This window comes from Thalia democratica, unplaced genomic scaffold (assembly GCF_965202585.1).
Source record: "Thalia democratica unplaced genomic scaffold, ktThaDemo2.hap1.1 HAP1_SCAFFOLD_571, whole genome shotgun sequence".
Classification (NCBI taxonomy): Eukaryota; Metazoa; Chordata; class Thaliacea; order Salpida; family Salpidae; genus Thalia; species Thalia democratica.
The window spans coordinates 28,293-48,599 of record NW_028139597.1 but is presented as its reverse complement, the minus strand read 5'-3'; the positions used below and the strand labels follow the sequence as shown (position 1 = coordinate 48,599).

Genomic DNA, 20,307 nt, shown 5'->3' with positions numbered 1-20,307 from the left:
TATAATTAAGCATTTGTTTAAAATTAAGAAATGGTGTGGTGTCTATATTAGAATTTGTGTTGCTTTATTCATATATAGGGCAAGAGTGCTGTATTATTTATTTGTGTTTTATACTCTCATTATTCCATTATTTAACACAGTCAAATTTCTTTCAGAATTTTAATTTAATCTTTTATTGTTAACATAATTTCTGATATACAGAGGTATAACTAAATGTTTATCAATTAGTCAAGGAACATAAGTTTAGAAAGTCTGAAGATATAGAGAGGTAAGCTAGCATTTAAAAACATATTTTAAAATAAAAATATACAATAAACCTAATTTATGCAATATTTATAAAAAAATTTTTTTTTTATTTTTTAGAATTCTAAAATGCATAACTAAACGAGAGTGCGTAACTTCACGAGTGCGTAAATATGCGAGAGGTTACTGTACTGGTTATTTAACACAAACCAACTATCAATACATATTTTTGTTATGTTTAGTTCTAACAATAATAATTATATTAAACTTAATATAGTATGTAAATTAAGAATTTACTTTCATACTATTTCTTTTTAGACTTTTTTTTTTTGTAAAACGAAATGAATTCTTACTGCGTTTTCTTAATTACCGTTTTTATAACTACACCTATATCACACTGAGCTTTCAATATGGAAATAAATTTGTATATAAATTAGTAATTTTAAAAGTTTTGGCAGCAGAATTTTTTTTAACTTATTAAATGAACATCTAAATTTTATTTTACAATTTATTTGAAAAATTTTCCTTAGGGAGAATTGTAACGATACGAAATAGAACGCATGTGTTACCAAAACAACAAAATTAATTAAACTTATGTATAAACAACAAAATTGATTTTCAAATTAACTGAAAATGGTTCTAGCTGAATAATGCTTTATTGTAATTAGATTCTTTCTTTTTGCCAAACTCATATTTGTTTAAATGTATTAAAACAGTTTTATTGTAGTTTGATAATCCGCTCTTGATGAAACTTGTTTAATACCAGTGCTTATAATGAATATTTTTGTAAATATTGATATAAAACTCTATAAGATTCTTTTGACTAAATTCAGATATTTCAACAAAAGTATCAGTACATTTTAAAATATTTAAAAGCAAACTTTAAGTTAATGTGGCAAACTTTGAAATAATAACTTAAAAATAAACATAATGTTATGTTGGATTTTACCTTCTTACATAACTTAAACTTGTAGTATTTTTTTTATTTAGAAGCATACTATATATTTTTTTATGCTTCATAAGAAAAATTTGTAGAATTTTTACTAGAAATTTAAAAAGGTAACACCGTAGTAAACTACACAAAATATTTGTATCTATATAGTCTTGAAAGCATCATCAGCAGAATTGTTATGGAATGTAAAACATTTTTTAGCTTAAAAAATAACTTGAGTACTACAAATACAAATTACAAATACAAAATTTGTTTTTTGTGTAAAAAATATTGAATTTTGATCTCGATTTGGTTTTTACTAATCAGAAGTTTTTATTTAGTAAATAGTTATTACTAAATTTTGCTCTTTTTAATTAAGAGTTTGAAAATTTTGCGACTCGTATTGACCTTTTTCTACAGAATATTTTACTTTATAAAATAATACAAAAAACATAGTTTACAATACAGTTCTACAAAACAGGTCTAATTATAACTTTAAGCACGATCACAATACCATCTCTGTATCCTTAAATTTTAAGGATTTTTAATAATTCAGATAATATTAATACTAAATAAAAATGGCTATCAACGAGAATTAGTAAAAAAAAATATTAATCTATACCTTAAAAATTTAAACACAATAAAGTCAGCAGAACTGGTAAAGTTTTCGATTACTTATGTCAATAAGAACTCAAGAATTTTAGAGAAAAATACCAACCAATTAATAAGTAAATCTTATTACTTAGCTAAACCGAGAGTTATTTTCCTATCTAGACCATTGATTAGACCTGAGATCGAAAATCCAATATCAGAATAGAAAAAAGTATGGTAGTTTAACTGCTTCTGTGAAAGTAGTTATGTCGGTATGACTTCAAGGCAGTTTTGTAGAAGGATAAAAGAACATATTCTTAAAGGGTTGATGAATTTTGTAAAATGAGTAATAAATAAAATAAATCTAAAAGAGTAGTAAATGTTTTGAAAAGATCTGCTATTGCAGAACACCTAGTTAATAACCCTGATTGTGCAAGTAGTTATAACTTGAAAGGATTTAAAATTATTAATAATTATTATAGCATTTTTGATTCAATTAAACTTGATGCTATTTGCATTTTATTAAGAAATCCTAAGTTTTGTAAAAATAAATATTTGATCATACTGTTTCTTAGTTTTTATAAGTTGTTACGTATGTTTTATTTATTTTTAGTTTTATTTTAATCAAAACTCCGTATGAATTGTTAATTACCCTTTGCTCATTATTATTGCATTTAATTTGTTTCCCTTTTGACTAAGTTTTTATTTTATTAGTTACTTTTTTTAATTTCCGTGCAAAATTGTCAATCGTGCAAATAAAAAACCCGTTATGCATATTTGATACATCCCCTCGTAAAACATACTATAACCATACAAGATAAATAACTGGTATTAAGATTGTAAGTCCACAATCTCAGTCTGATTACAACAAAGTTTTAACAAAGAAAAATGTAACAGGGCCAAACTACAAGGTTGGAATAAATTTCTTACCGTCTAAGCTAATTGACAAACTTAACTCCAAAGTTCATTTCTTGGTTCCTATTGACCTCCTGCAGCCCGACGGTTGCCGTGGCAGCGGGGTGGAGCGACCCGTTAGACCCGGTCAGCAGTAGCATTATGAGACCAGTTTTACCATATCACCTCATTTACCGGGACATCTTACGAGTGTTTTCAAATGGCAGCTGACAGATACGCTTGAAGAAAATGTCGCGTGCGTTAAATTCCCAGTTAAATTGGTGTAAGACTTGCATTCAAAACAGTTTTTATAGTTTTTTGAGGTCGTTAGTTCGTCTGACAAGTGTTGTTTGATATACTTCATTACGAACTGTTCTTGTATTAAACTATATCCTTATTTGCATATTTGGTTTATTTTTGAAGATTTATTATTATCATAGTTTTCAAATAAATAATGATTATCTTTTTGGAGTCAGTATTGAGCACTTGGATAAGTAAATTACTTAAAATATTTGTTGTAAACAATAAAAAGTGTAAAAATATGCAATATTTAAGCATAAGTAATTATTAAGTTATATTTTTTTTTAATTTTACAAGTTAGTTCTATTATGAACAAATAATTTATTTTAGTTTCTAATTTATTGAATCTTAATTCTTTTAACTAGATTTATATGCTTTTGAATCACTGTGATATATTTTTTTGATTTGTAAATATTTAAATATACTAGTACCTGTGTAAAGCTAAGTTTTGAAAATCGTTTAAAAAAGACACTAGTTTATATAATTAGTTATTATCATTTATATTTGAACTAATATGTTTATTTACTAGGTTTTAAATAGTTACTTTTTACTGTAGAGATTATTAAGTACAAAGAAGTATCCCTCAAAATTTATTTTTTAAATCTAGTTAAAAGACTCATACAAAAAAGGTCAATAAAACTTTTATCTAAGTAAGTTGTTAATTCAAAAAACTAATTTCTCTAAATAATTAACTTAGAGTACACGTTTTTAGTGTTCAATGATTAGCTTACTTAAACATAAAAATTCTTTTTATGTTTAGGCGTACTTAAAACTAGAGTTTAAATAATATATTGATAATTAAAACTTTAGTATCTTTACGGAAGTGTGAAACAACAGCAACTTTTGTTCTTGGTAAAACATAGAAAAATTAAAATGTATTTTATTAAAAATATTGATACAGACAACTATACTTTTAAAAACTGTTGTTGGTTTAAAAAAAGATAAGAACGAAGAACTCAACGGTACAACTAATTTGATCTTAAATATTTTCAATATTCTAAAAAAAGTTGTTACAGAAATACACGATACTAACTTAAACTTAAAACAATGAAGGGAATGTTTAATAGAATGATAAATAAATACACAAAAAATCTTCAATAACAAAATTGTTTAAAGCGTTCAATATTGGTTGCTCATTTAACAAGTATACTTACAAAACAATGAGTTGGTGACCGTAGCTAAAGATTTTCCTACATTTATTTGGAAAAAATGATTTTGGTTGTTTAAAATGGTAGGCTAGCGATATTCAAAAAGTTAGTTTATTGAAAGTTAATTCAAAACGTTGATTTGAAAGCTGTTATAAATTAGTTTAAAAACAAAGATACAGAAAACACAAAATTAATTTATCTAAAATTGCTGACAAATACTTTGCATTTTTATTGAAGTGGACAGTTTTTTAATAGACAATTTTTAACTACTACTGTGTGTAACTAAGCTAAAGCATTGCCAAAGATTGTTTATACATTAGCTAAGATTTGTCAAAGTATTTGTCGGTAGTTTTTAAATAAATTTCGTACCCCGAAAAATTTATTTAGAATTATTTTGATTAACAACTTTAAGCTGCGAAAATACCAACAGGTCAGTCGCTGGCCGAAGAGTTCAGAGCGACCTCGTCGTTGCCGCCTCGCTCCGACTTTTGCACCGGGGAGTAAATCTTGCCCAGCGCCGAGCTCGCGAGCACGAACGCCGGCGAGACGAGCGACGAGTTCGCCGCGACGGCCACCAGCGCCACCGTCTGGTGACTTCGGTCGGTGATTCCCCCGGTTTGGAGAGTTCCGAACAACTTCATGATCAATATAGGCAGCCACACGACCGACTCTGCAACGCAGAAACAGACCAGTCTCTTTGTGAGCTCCCTCTGGTGGCCGAAGTTCAGCAAGCTCGTGACTATTGAAGCGAAGCAGAGAAACGTGAAGGCGGCGACCAGCGCCAACGAGGTCGCTTCTGATTGGCTCGCGCAAAAACTGTGTTGACTCGCTTGCACGCTGCCGGCCATGAACAGCGGCAGGCACAGGCCCGAGTGGGAAAAGTAGCCGAAAGTGCCGTGCAATGTGACGTCATAATCGCGCAAGAAGCCTTTCAACACTTCGGTTTGTTCTTCCCACCCCTCCGCTTTCGTGGAGTTGCCGACGCATCGCGCGATTCGCAGCATTTCGCTTCTCGTCACCACGTTGCCCTGTGACAAGAAAGTCGTGCCGTAGTCGGAGCTCACCCAAGCGCTGCAGTCCAGTTTGTTGGAAGCGAAAAAGTTTATCACCACTAGAGGCGTCCAAACTGCGAAAATAAAAACCAAAGAGTACAAAACTTGAAAGCGCAGCCTGCGGCTTTTTATTGGCAAATTGGCAGAGCGGTTGGCTGCGAATGTGACCGCGCTCAAAAGGAATGTCGCGAAAACTCCGCACGGCACAGCGATCATCACCAGCTGGCCTAAAATATGACAAGTTTTGGAGCTTCTCCAGGACAGGTCGCTCGAACAATAGTTTTCAGGCGAAAGCAGAACAATTAAAAATAGAAAAGTTGAAACCGCCGCTTTAGAAAGCAAAACGGAAAAGCAGTAAGCGCCCTCGTACAACAGCTTCAACGAGAAGTCGACGGAAAAGTTTTCGTCGAAGTAGGTTCGCTGGAAAGTTTTTATCCACGTGGTGATGCTAACGAGCAAGCTCACGACGTTCATGACCATCCCGAATGCTCCGGCGGCAAATATGAAAATCTGAAATTGAATGTCGGTTAATAATTTAGACGTTTAAAACAATAAAAAGTTTCTTAAGTTAAAAATTTACTACTTTTGAAGTTGTTCTAAAGTTATTGTGCATTATGCACTATATTTAATAAATTAAGTTATGTGATCACCGATTGACTTGAGTACCTTAACCTTAAGTGTTAAACAGACGTAACATCAGTTAATTACAAAGCAAATTGAGTTTTGTTAAACAAAAACTATGAATGAAGAAGAACAGATCAAATTCAGTCAAATTTTGTACAGTAATGTAACATTTACGGGCATAAGTATATCGCTTATGGCAAAATAGCATTTCTATAAAAAAAAGTAAAGTAAATCAATCATTTAAATTAGATTATTAATCAAAATATTTTTTTTCTAACTTGTGTCTAAAAGTTTTATAATTTAAAAAGAAGTAACTAGCTTATTTTGTACTTAAAAATGCAGTATGACAAAAACATAAATGATAATTCATTACTTTCATTAACCTCTAATTTTTTAAATGTGACTGCTTGAGTGTATTGTTGGTGTTTTGATAAAACAATTTTCTATGTGTAACAACAAATTCTATGTTTTCATAATTGTATTCATTAGCGACCAATTATGATGTCATACCGGGTGCGGAGCAACATAAACCGTCTTAAATTTAGTTGTTTTTCAATTTCGATTTTAAATTCTTATGTAGTTTTAAAATGAGCTTAATCTATGACTTAAGATAACAACAATTTTTGATGTAGTCTAAATTGCTCGGAACTCTTTATGATGTCATAAAGATCTCTTCTTATCTGTATTACAAACTTTACTTTTAAGCTTTTATAAAGAAATATCTAAAAAGAAAACGTTTACAATATTAACAGAATTTAACAAATTTTAAGTTTTACCTGATCTTCAATTATCAAGTTAAGATTTTTTGAGATTAAAAAATTAAAGGGAAGTTTTTTCTTTTGTGTTATTTCTTAGCTTACTTTTTTAGATTTAAAACTAAACAATTTGGGCCTTTTTTCGAACATATATTCCTTCTCACATTACTCTAAATGAAAAAAAATCGCTTTGTGTATACGTAAGATACTAATTCTATTATACAGTCTGATTAAAAACGTTGTTTTGTTTTTTATCGACTAATGATATTAGTACATGTCAAACAATATTATTCAAAAACTTAAAAAAATATATTTTCTATTATGCTTTTAATTATGTTAACGAAAATTATATTGAGCAAAGCATAACTTATATAGTTTTTGTTGAAAGACTACTAAACGAATAGTCATTAAAATTGGTTGACTAAACAAAAACTAGTTTTGATCGTTTTGTCTATGACTTTTGATTTTTTAAATGTAAGCACAATAACCTACTGAATTATTGATAATGTTCTCTCTTACATAATTTGAAAAAATATATGAGATGGAAAATAATTGCCACAAATTTAGTTAGCTATATAATTAAATAAAAAAACTGTACCTTTCATAACAGGTGACCCGTGAGGATTACTAATCTAATAAAACGTTTTATGTTTATTTCATGAAAATCATGTAATTGCTCGCTGCCTATTAATGGTTGGTAACATCTAACTTTGCAAAAAAATACTGTTGGTTTATTAATTCTCCTTCCTTTGCAGAGTTGTTAATATTTATTTTTAAAATCTCATTTGACACGATGTCACAGTACACACAAAGGTAACTAGTATAAAAGTAAAGTTCCCCTAGTTTATTCACACTACTTTAATAATAAATAGTTTAATGAGTTACTCGAGATTGAACTATTTACTACTAGATAATTAAGTTTTTAAAAACGCACACAAGAATTTTATTTTTATGCAAAGACTTTTTTTAACAACGTTACAAAACTTTAAGATAACCTTGTAATGTTTATAACTGATCAGGTGGGCTGAATATTCTACACATGTGTCGCTGATTGGCTGATCTATTTTCATAGAGATAAAACTATCCAACCGTAAATTTTGATGCTATTTATCATATTTTGGAGCCACAAGTTGTTACAAGTTAGCAAAAGACACGAGTATAAAGTTATTGTTATAGGAAAATTTATTAATTTTTCAAAAAACATAAAACTTTAATGTCAATTATTTTCCTTATCTTAAAAGCTATCTAAAATTTTTTTTTTTATTTTAGAGAACGCACCTTTGCCTTTAATTTAAAAAAAAAATTATTTAATTTGGGGTTGGAATTATTTCATGGGGTCCCTCCAAAAATAAAGGTTTTTTTTCGTTTTTTTTCATCAAATGGTATTAGAACCAAAAATAAATATTTTTTTTTAATTTTTTTTTTGATTTCCCTTAGTTTGCATGTTATAAAAACTCTTAAATAGTTATTTTATAAATAATGTTAATATATTTTACGATTTGGCCCAAAATCAAAATGTAGTATATTACACTATCATTTGCCTTGGCCATTTCCTAGATAAAAAATTGATAAAAGGAAAAAAAAAGTTAATAAGAATGTGAATATACAACAAATTTAATTAAATTATGCTCGTGCAAAAGACTTGGTTTAAAAATCATAGGTCTGTTCTCAAATATTAAACCTTACTAGTTTCAGAAATTTGTATACAATTTAACTGTAATACATCTGTAGGATGAGAATAAATTATTAAATAATAATTTAACTTAGGATTATTTATTTTTACTGCTAATATAAGGTTATGAGTGGTGGGGTTCATTATTTTGGTTTAAAAATTCACAGTAATTACCTAGGATGTAGTTGCACAAATGTCAAGGTGAAAATATATTGAATTTAATGTTTTTCTAACCATTATTTTAGGCTAAAAATCAATGTTTTATGCTAACTATGTTTAGCCTGAAATATACTTTGTTTTAAACAAGATTTAAATACATAGTGAGAATAAAATTTATTTATGACAAACTAAAGTATTCGATTGATTATGTTTTACAATATCATAATCAATATATAAAATTGAAAAGACTTAATTGCTTTATATTGTTTAATAAAATCAATTATATATTTAAGTTTTATTAATTTATGATATATAACTCAATTTATGTATATATAAATATAAATTTTTAGCCAAAAATTATAGTTAAGAATACATCAAATACAATATATTTTCAGTTAGATATTGGTGCAACATCATACTAGATAATTATCAAATTCACATTGGCTTTTATGTAATAAAATATATATAGGATTGCCACACACTAATGAGCTCAGAGAAATTTCAAATAATAGAAAATCTCAGGGAAACTCACGAAAATTTTAATTTTTTTAAACTCTGGGAAACTCAAAGCAGTTTTAAGATTTTTAAGAAAACCTCAGGAAAGATTTTTAAATAGTTTATTAAAAGTATTTAAAGAATTTGAAAAAAACTCTGGGAAGGTTAAGGTTACTCACAGAAGATTTTATGACTCAAAGAGTGGCAAACAAGTATATATTAGGATTTAATTTATATTATTTCTTGAAGTATTAGCTTATAATATTTACAGTTATAGTTAGTTTTAAGTAAGTTCAGATTAAATTTATAAAATAAAGTTCACAGGGTAACTTAGGCCTCTGATTGTTTTTATAACTTTGTTTTAGATCTAAAACATTGTTTGAACAACAGATATCTAATTTGCCACAAGAACTTTTTTTAAGGGTATAGGGGGTTAAAAGCCAATCACTTCCATGTTATGTTTATTTATATAACTATGATTCTTCCTTTCATAAGGAAATTACAGTTGAGGCCAGGGGATTACATCCATGTAAGATACTTACTAAATTTTTAAAACATATATGTTTTATGTTTAAAGGGTATCTTTAAGAAGTACGCATCCGTGTAAGGTACGCACAAATTTTTCAAAATATTTATCTATTACATTCAAAGAGTATCTTTAAGAAGTATGCATCCGTGTAAGGTAAGAATAAACTTAGGGGCATAGGGGGGTTAAAACACTTTTTTTAGAAATAAATATTAGTTAAAGGTTAGTTAAAGGTCAGTTATTCATTAAGAAAAAGTGTAACCCCCCTGTAAAAATAAATTTAGGGGCATAGGGGGGTTAAAAATTTTTTTTCGTAATGTGATCTTGTTTTGTATAGTTTTTAATAAGCTACAAGTTGCTTTTTACAGACTTTAAAAATTCAAAACAACTTTTGAGATAAAGCCGGTCAAATTCGGAGCCAACAATAGGTTCCATATGGGAGGCACAACTAAAACAGCAAATAACTAAATTCACTAAAGATATATCTCCTGGAATTTTTGAAATTACTATCACAAATTTTTAGGAAATGTTCCTTGCAATATTTAAAAGTACTGGTGCAAGGAATTATTAAAATTATTAGAAATATATATATATTAAAATAAAACAATTTTTTTTTGTTATAAATATTTTATTTTTTTTTGCAAAAGACTTTTCTAAACATTGCAAGGTACATTTCCTAAAAATTTGAGGTAGTTATCTCAAAAAACCTAGGATAAGATATATTCTTAGTGATTTCTAGTTATTTGCTGTTTTAGTTGTGCATCCCATAAAGAACCTATTGTTGCCTCCGACTTTGACCGGCTATATCTCAAAGATTGTTTTAAATTTTTTAAGTCTGTAAATAGCATCTTGTAGCTCAGTAAAAACTATATAAAATAAGATCACATTCTAAAAATGTGTTTTAACCCCCTATGCTCTTAAACTTATCCTTATCTTACACGGATGCGTACTTCTTAAAGATACTCTTTGAATGTAATAGATAAATAACAATTGGCTTTTTATTTATTTTTATAATTATATGTGGTTACTTACATAATTATATAAATAAATAAAAATATGGAAGTAGTGGGCTTTGAACCCTAACACAGGTGTTTCTGAGCAAAAAAATACAATGCCTTAACCACTCGTCCATGTTGACTGTGGTATGGCAGCACATTTTGCGTTTATTAATGTTAAAGTTTTAACAATTTTTCAAAAGTTTTTGCATTGAAATTTATTCATAAATACAAATTTAATAAGAATATGATAACATAATTAATTATGTACCTATTTTGTTAACATAACAAAACAACAAAATTAATATTTAAATTAATTTAATCATTATATTTAATCAAGTATAATACTTGCTATTTAAAAAAATACAAAACAACAAAACAAAAATTATACGTAATACACACAACAAGTTAATACATAAAACAAACAAGATAATTGACTTACTTAAACTAAATAAAAGTAATAGTTACTTTAATTAAAACTGTTATGCCTAAGTATAAGCTTAATATTTTAACCTAAAATTAATAAAATCCTACGCCTACCCCTTACACTCATTTTATTTCTAAACTATATAGATCTCATAAAATTTAATCCTTTAATAAACTAACTCTTAATTATTTTTAGAGCTTTGTTTTTCAATAATTTTAAAACTTTTTCAACTATATTTTATGTTTGTTTTCGTCAAAAAAAAAACTATTTTAAGTTTATTTTAAAAACTTGCTTGAATATTTTTTTTACTATTTTTTGTTTATATGTGATAAAAATCTCGAATCAAGATGTTTTGTAAGCGTTTTGTGTTATTTTTTATTTAAAATATTGTTTTCTCTGAGTGTTTTCAATGAAAACAGCTTAAATACAAATGAAAAATATTGTTTCAAAGAACAAAGAATTAATAAAATTCATTACTAAACGGGTTATCAACCAATGAGAACTTAAAATAAAGTTTTTGATTGTACGAACCTTGATTTAATTGCTTTGGTAAACCTGTTTTCACCATATATTTAATATTCTGTCATTTATGTATTAAAGGGTTATATATAGAATTCAAAATGTTTTTAAAGTGTATTCTTGTCTCTTAAAACGTAAAATTTTGTTTATACTTAATTTTTCTATAAACTTCTCATCAAACCATCTTTTAATAATATTTTGATATTTACATACAAAAAATTGATCTATATATGACGTTTAAACGACGTTTTATTGTTTATTTTATATACAAAATGTACTAAATACCATTGTTTTTATTGAAACTGATTAAGTTATAACGTTTTTAGGTTTTCTTATTTTTTTCTGAGTTTTAACATAAAATTTAATCACTATTGATTATTTTTTTTTACCCAAAAGTACGTTTCTTTTAATTGTTTATTTTAAAATTTACGTAAATTTGGTTTTTTATAGAAAATTATTAAAAAAATTATTAATAATTAGCAGTTTATAAAAACACTAATTAAATTATTAAAAACTAACTGTTTTATGTTATATTACTTAAATTAGTTATTTTTCAAGTTAACTTAGTACATCTAAGTTTAAAATAATAGAGTTGTTTTAGATTTTTTATTAACAATATGTTTGCTTTTTTAATGTTATCGCATCATTTTGTCCCTGGTTTCGTAATAATTTAAAAAGTTTAAAACTTTTTTATGCTCTTTAGCGCTACAAATTTTAAACAAATCAGCGAAGCATTGGTGGAATATTCAGCAGCTATTAAAATGTACAACATATGTTCTAATTTCCTAAGATCATAATGTTGTTGAATAGTATTAATTTCTGCATGAATCTTTTTTGAACTTTCTTTTTCATGCGATAAATACATTAAAAACTGTGAAAAAAAGTTAAAAAAATTCAAGATTTTATTTCAATAATACATTAACGTGTTTACGTAAATACGTGTATTTATAAGAAGTTTTTGTTTGCGTAAAACTTTGGTTTTACTTTTATCAAGTCAACTAAGTTTGAACTGAACAGTAGACGATATATTTTACGACTACTTTTATTCTAATCGAAACTCACCTTCAAGCCGTTGCTGCTGATTACATTTTCTTCATCAGAAACTCCAACGCTTTTGTGCAGCAACTTTCGAGTGGAGTTGCTGGAAAACCAAAGCGGGCACTCGTCCTTTTTGCCTTTGCAATCGTTTCTCCCGTTCCACAGGGAGTTTCGCGGTACCTTGCACGGCGTTGTGAAATCGTTGGGGAAACTGGTTTCGTTGTACAAGCATCCCAGCTTACTGGTTGTTGCGGGATTGCTTTCTTCTGATTTGTTTTCTTTTCCTGTTGTACGACTTGAACGAGTTAAAAACGGAGTTAATTGGGTGCAAGGAAATAAATAGCAACTGTAAAGTTGACGTGCTTTATTGAAATTGACGTACGTTCCGCTTAAAGTTCTTTTATAAGTAATTATGTTTAGCTGTGTCACATACATACTATAATTTTTTTTATTGAACTATATTTGAAGTAATTTTTAGACGTTTTTACTAGTTTAGTGTATGACTAATACAAATGTTGATTGTTATTAGTTATTTACTTATCTGTTTTCTTATACTCACAGTTTTAAATAAGCTACTTAAATTTTCTCAAATATTTTCAAAATGCTATAACGCACATTTATTGAAGAATTATTTGCTTTATTTTTAATTCAACATAAGTTTAAAAAGTTACTAGCTACTAAAATCTCTAGTCAGTTGTAAAAATAAAACGAATACTAGTATTAATACTTTAAATACTTCTATATTTTATAAAAACTGTAATAGTAACTAAACGCTGTTTTTGAGAATGTGACACTTTTTCAAATTTAATTCAAACCATGTTAAGCGTAAGCACCGTGTTTTAGTAGTAAATACGTACTTGATGCTTTCTATTTCTCTACAACTACGATTAAAATTAAAGTAATTCTGCTGCAAACTTAAACTGGATTGTCGAAAAACTGAAGAGCTTTATTATATGCTTTATTAAATATAATTTTGTAAAATAGATTTTTTTTCTTTGTTTTTAGAAAAATAAACAGTAAATATTAAAAAGCTATCTAAAAGCTCTTATAACTAGTATCAATGTAAAAAAATATATACAGAACTAATTATATTTGACAATTAATGAAAAAAGAATTGAAAACTTTTCTTTATTGTATAAAATTAATTAATTGGTTTTGATTTAAAAGTAAAAATAAAGTTTTTGACAGTACCTGATGTAAATACAAGCTTATGTAAGTGCTTCTAATGAAATTACATAATCTAAATTTCAAACAAATGTTAGGGTTGTCATACGTCTGGCATAAAGGTCAAAACTAAACATAGTAACGAATATCTAAACATTAAAGGAAAATAATTAAAGACACAAATCTAACGAATGGTGATTTAAAAATGTGCATGAATTAATCATATGTTTTAACAACATCTTTTTCCTAGTTACAGCATGTTCAAAGAAATCAATATCAAAACTGAAATGAACTAACCTGATTTTTTATTGCAATACTTTTCATCTTTTTTGTTCACACAATCAATAACCCCATCACATGGAATTATTACTGATGCTGTGCTCCTTAGCTGAGATGTTTGAATATAATTTTTTGTCAAAGTTAGTTTAATTTTTTTAAATCAATATAATTTAAAAAAAAATCAGAAGCATTTTATTTTAAATTATCTTAAATTTGACTTAAAGTATATCAAAGAGCTAAATAAAATTGTTATAAAAACATATATAACACTTGAGGCATTAAGCTTTCCAAAGTTAGTTTAATTTTTTTAAATCAATATAATAAAAAAAATCAGAAGCATTTTATTTTAAATTATCTTAAATTTGACTTAAAGTATATCAAAGAGCTAAATAAAATTGTTATAAAAACATATATAACACTTGAGGCATTAAGCTTTCTAATTCAATTAAACAAAACATTTTAAGAAATGTGTAAAATAGAAAGCTTTGCTCTAGTACAAAAGTTTCAGTTGGTACTATTTACTACGTTTGTATGTATAAACACTTTCCAGATAAGACATTTTTGGTCACATTTTTACGCATGCTTTCAACAATAAGGCCACATTTTAGTTGGGAACGGGTCAGAAAAGCACGGGTGACACTTTAGCACAGAGTGACACTTTAGCACGGAGTGACAATTTAGCACGGTGTGACAATTGAGCACGATGTGACACTTTAGCACAGAGTGTCACTTTAGCACAGGATCACTTTAGCACGGAGTGACACTTTAGCACAGAGTGTCACTTTAGCACGGCGTCACTTTAGCACAGAGTAACTCTTTAGCGCGGAGTGTCATTTTAGCACAGAATTTATTTTGCTTTATTTTTTCTTTGCTTAAATCACATTAGGTACTGTATTGTTTAAAAAATCTAAAAACGAACTATGCAACATGTAAATTAAAATTTAACAAGCTTTAAATGAGTTACAAGTTTAAGCTTTACCTAAAACTAAAACAAAATTTAATTTAAAAGCTTAATTAATTTGTTTTACTATTTAGTTTTAGATAAAAATATTTTGATACTTTTACATTTTAACTTTCATATATAACACACTTTACTTTTTAATATTTAAAATATCTGTATGGATATTTAATTTAAACACCCGACAGCTACTTTATCAACCAATTATTTTTTTATGTTTTAAAATTTTTTATAATTATTAAACACAATATATATGTAATTTAAGTCATTGTGATTTTATTTATGTCGCTGCAACTTAGTTATTGAGCTTTGTAACAAGTTTTTTTTTGTGTTTTGATTTCTTAAACTTAAATTTTTTTCATTTTTAGTTTTTACATTTGAACTAAATCTGCTTTATTGATTCACTAACTAATGGTTGATGTTTTATTTTTGTTTAAATAGATTACAAACATAAAAACTAAATTAACAAACTTTGCAATACTAATTATACAGTTGAAATAACCTCATTTATATTGTGACGTAATTATTAGATGTAATGAATGTATTTCGTTCATTCTTTAACACCAGTAAATTTGAATCAGTATTCTTTCCATTTAAGGTGAGTGCTTTGTTTATATTATGATTTGTTGTTTTGTTGTGTATTTTAGTTTACTTTACTTGTTTTAGACTTAATAATTACAAATATTATATAGTTTTATAACAGTCGGATTTAATATTAAGTATTTTACCTATTATTAACTATTTTCTGTAGAAATTATTTTATTTTAATGAAAAACGTGTATACACCCACTTTATTCTATGCTTCTATTCTTTCATTACAGTAATTATTTTTTACAATACAATTTGTTTTTGTTTATATTCCAGTGAAGTTATTTCACTAGGATCTTTTATTAACAAACGATTAAACCTATATTTTGAACAGTTATTTATAATTTAATTTTTTAATGCAACAACATTTAAATCTTTACAAGTAGTAAGTACTAAAAATAAAAAAATAATAATAAGTAAAATAAGTTTCATTTACACAGTGCGTTTTTACGCGCGAATTTTCAGCTTTCAACGCAACACGGTCTATTGCGTTGCCACAAATCTATTCAACAAAATTTAAGTGGTTGAAAATTAAGTTTATCATCGCAACTCAGTCGGAAACAACAGCTTCGATCGAACTTCGTCACAACCAACCTTTGTTTACAAAACTTTCGTGCGCGAACCGCCGCGAAAAAACGGGTCGGCTGCATTTGTGAGGTATTCGCATAGTAAGAAATATTTTTTCTCATATGTTATGCAAACAAGGTAAAGTAACAATACAGCAGTACATTATTAACATTCAAACCCTTATCCCTAACCCATTTTACCCAAAAACTTTAAATAGATACCCTTACCGCTATCACAACTTATCCAAACATATAACAAATAGCTGGAATATTTTTTTTTATCAAATAATACTTACATTGAGAGAATTAAAAGTTCAGTGCCTGCGGCTGCAGATGCTGCTGGAAAGAAACCGCGAAAAAAATGCCAAAAACTCACCAGGCACTCGTAGCCGGTTCTGTTGCTCCACAAGTCGCAAAAACCCCCGGGTTTTTTGACGTCATAGTCGCACTCCTCCAGGCACTCGTCCTCGCCCAGGTAGCACTCTGGGTTGCCGTCGCAAGTGGTCGCTGTTACTTCAACCGCGTTTTTGTGTTCGTCAAACTGGAAGCATGTCACGGTGTTTTCCGATGACGGCTGCAAAATGCTTTCAGTTGGCTAATTTAATGAAATCGCGCTGAAATTGAAGATTGTGGAATTAGATTAGCTTCTTTTTATTTAATATTTTTATTTATTGAATGAGCTGCTAAAACAGTAGCAAATGTTTATTGAGTTACAGGAAAATTTGAGCGTTTGTAAACACTAAAATGTTTAATAAAAAATATTTTAATTTCTTTGCTTAAGCTTTTATAATAAATTAATTTTTAGATTTTAATACAAAGTTTCATTTTCCTTTAAAGTCTGATAGAAACAAGCCACAGAGCACTCTTCAAAACAACTTTAATTGCACTCAATAAAAGCCTTTTAAATCCAACTTACTCGGTCACGGGTGAGCGCGCACTCGTCTACCGTCATATTATGGTGGCTGCACACAAATTTGAGCGGGATGCAGGCGAAATCGGAGCTTCCCAGGTAACCAACCATGGGCACCTCCCTCTTGAGCTCCCTCTGGTGGCACTCGCACGACATCCCTATTGAGCAGTACGGGTCGTTGCAGTGGCACGTGGTCGGTCGTGACCAACTCTCCAGTTCCACGCATATTGTTTTGATTTGGGGGGTTTTGTGAGGGAAGCACGTGCACTCATCGGTAAAGTCCGGGCAGTCGAACACCCCGTCGCAAAGCTGCAAAAATTAAAGCAAGTTAACTTTTAATAATTCTAAAATCAAATTTAGTCTAGAGAAAATAGCGTAATTTTTTGCCTGTAACTTATTGTGGCGTTAAGTGAAGCTTTGTAGTTTATAATTAAAATTAATATTTATTCGTTTTTTAGTTTAGTAGAAATTTTAAACTGTAATGTCACATAGTTTTTTTAGAAAAATTAATTGATAACCGTATTTTAAACCTACTTTTATATAATACTTTTGACAACAACTTTGTTTTTTTAAATGTGTACGTTTTTAACAACTTTAATGATACGTTTAAATTTATTTTAACGTTTTAGATTTGTTTTAGATTTTGTTATATGAAAAAAGTAGGTGAAACGAATACAAGTTTAGAAGGTTGTAAAAGTTTTAAGTTAAATTTTGTTATAACTAGTTGTGAACTTTGTTTTTTATATTAATAAGTAATTTTTTTTTGTTTTATTCTATTTTATAAACTGATAAAAAATTTATACAATTAAATCTGATTTTTTAAAGTTATGTTACAAATAGAATTAAACTAAGTTTATCTCATTACTATAACTAAACTGTAAAATTAAATTTAATAAAAAACAAATAATCGTTTTTTTTAATAACATTAATTCTTAGTACAAACTTTATTTAAGGTTTTAACAAAAAAAACTTTGAAATTTAGACGACTAATCGAGGTTAACTAAAGTTGTTAAGCGCTGTTTTATTTTCATTAATGTAAGCTGAGAATTTTCAATGGTTAATATCTTTGTAAAGTATACAACAATGTTTTATCTTACAATCTAGAAGGATATAGTGATTTATTGTACTTTCTTATTATACTTAAAGTGATTGATATAGTTTACTTAAGTTCATACTTTTAAATACGTTTTAAAACGGTTTATGATACACAAAAGTTATTTGAGTTATTCGTTTGATAATGTATCAAGTTTCTTAAAGCTTGATTATTTCTAAAATTGTAAAAAAATACTTGTCTCAAATACTGAACAAAGTCTTTTTTAACTACAATTAAATTAAAAATACTTTTTTCTGTTTTAAGATAATTTTTTTATCAAAACCTCTTTCTTGTACTTCATTAAAACATACAACTTTTAAAAATAGTTTAAAGTGAAAAACAAAAATATTTTATACGTTCAAGAAACATTAAGTAAAAACCTACTTGACTTCTGAATATGAAAGTTTTGTTGTCATACAGGCACCGAACCATATTTTCCTTCTGAAATCGATTCAAATACTTTGGCCTGCGTAGTAAAAACACTTTATGATGTCAAGTTAAGACAGCTAGCTTTTATGATGTTGGTCTAAGCGTTTTACCATATTTTTATCATCTAACGACTATTCAAAAATTATAATTTTAAAACAACTAAAAGTTTTTACCCGTTTGACAAGGTGCTGGTGAGGATTTTATCCGAAACGAAGGCGTCTTCTTTCCCCACGCAAACTCGGTTGGAAACATGCACAACTTGAGCGGGCAGCAAGCAGCTTCTCTTCTGCTTCACCACTTCGCATTTCGCGCCAAAACCTTCCACTTTTCTGTCCCTTTTACTTTTGCACCTGCTCTCAGAGTTGCAGAACTGGTGCATGGGTATGCAGTACGGGTCTTCTACCGTGTGGTTGTCCCAAGGCTCTTAATGGTTATTTCTAATTAAAAATATATTTTCATCGAGTCCTTTTTTATAACACGAAAGCTTTGTTCTAAAACATAAAACCTAATATTTTTTATCAAAGTTTAAGACATCTACAGCAGGGTTCTGAAATTACTTTTGGCAAGCTTTATAAATCAAAACAATGAAACCTGGTACTACTATTTTTGTCTATCTAAAAGTTAAACATTTATTTTAATCCGAAACAAAAGTAGTTTAAGTAAAAAATCACAATTAAATAAAAAAACTGTTTACCTTAGCGTAACTCTATTCTTTGTTTTATCTTACATGAAATGTTTTAAATAAGCTTTGTTTAAGTACTTAATCACCAAAACTTTACAAAGAGCTTAAGATGCAAGAAAAAGTTTTATAAATCATTATAAAGTTATTATTTCCTCTAACTTAACTAATTTTTTATAGATATACAATTTTTGAATTAATGTATTATCGATAATAATTTTTATAAAACATTCTTAATGGTTGTTTTTTCAAATCAACTTGTTTTTTAACACCAAATTATGTTTTTACTTAATTTACTTATTTACTTGTAAAGTAAAGTACAGAAAATATTTTTTTAATAATCATACCTAGAGTAATAAAAAAACACTTACTTTATTTTAAACAAATCTTTCTAAGCTGATTTCAAGAAGTAAAACTATCTGTTATACTTGTTTTGTTAGATTTAGATAAAGTTTTTAATTTGTTATCTAAACGACAGGTACAAGTATATATATTTTCAAAAGTTTATTGTATTTAAATAATTTACTCACAGTCGGCCAAAATCGCGTTTATCTGAAAAAAGTAAATGTGTTTTCTTTAAAAATCAATATTTTTAAATCATGGCAAATACTTATTTTCAATGAAGTCTAACGTTGTATTTTCAAAACTAAATGAAAAAAAATAATAATAAGACAACATTTATCGAACTTTAAGTAGTAACTCATATAAAGTGTTTTAAGCTTTATGCTTATTTTTATTAAAAATATTTTAGTTTTAATTATGAAAATAATGCATAACAAATTCAAATTTTATTAGTTTGTTTTTTTACAGCTTGAATATATCAAGAAGATACTAAATACAAAGTTTTAACATAAGAAATAACTTATTTCTACTAAAAACACTTGTTAAAATTTTATAAATAGGTTCTATAGGGTGTTTTTGAAAACATGACGGCAATTTCTTTCTAGAATCCTTCTTTCTTTTATAAAAATGCGTACTCGGAATAAGTTTTGATAGTTTGACTTTAATCTAATAAATCTGAGGATTTTAAAATATTTACATATATATATATTTCATGCGTGCCAGAAATCTGTTATTTTTAAAAGTTTAGTACAATGTCAAGAAAAAAAAAATACTTTTTTTTGTTAAAACAAAAAAATAAAGTTTTAATTTCAATGATTTCTTTTTTTAAACAGTTCTTAAAAGTATTTTTTTTACTCTGCAAATATTTATAATACATTTTGATGCAAAAGTGCATTTTTAATAGTTTTTATTTAACCGTTGATTTTCGAT

General features: G+C 27.5%; 1 protein-coding gene across 1 annotated transcript; it reads right to left on the bottom strand.

The window, feature by feature from the left end:
• Positions 1–4,538: 4,538 nt before the first annotated feature.
• LOC145846696 (uncharacterized) lies at positions 4,539–18,359 on the bottom strand. The gene is made up of 6 exons (XM_082953341.1): positions 18,312–18,359; positions 16,841–17,143; positions 16,301–16,498; positions 13,831–13,921; positions 12,394–12,653; positions 4,539–5,669 (listed from the first exon to the last, which is right to left on the bottom strand). Exons 1-6 carry the CDS (start codon positions 18,357–18,359, stop codon positions 4,539–4,541), a joined length of 2,031 nt encoding a protein of 676 aa, XP_082809467.1.
• Positions 18,360–20,307: the final 1,948 nt, after the last annotated feature.

Excerpts from the sequence above, each read along its gene's own strand:
- LOC145846696 (XM_082953341.1), bottom strand. The coding sequence starts at position 18,359 with ATGGTTCGGTGCCTGTATGACAACAAAACTTTCATATTCAGAAGTCAA. Across the intron at positions 17,144-18,311 it reads CTTTCATATTCAGAAGTCAA|CTTTGCGACGGGGTGTTCGA; the intron begins GTAGGTTTTTAC and ends TAATTTTTGCAG. Across the intron at positions 12,654-13,830 it reads GTATTGCAATAAAAAATCAG|GAAAAGAAAACAAATCAGAA; the intron begins GTTAGTTCATTT and ends GTCGTACAACAG.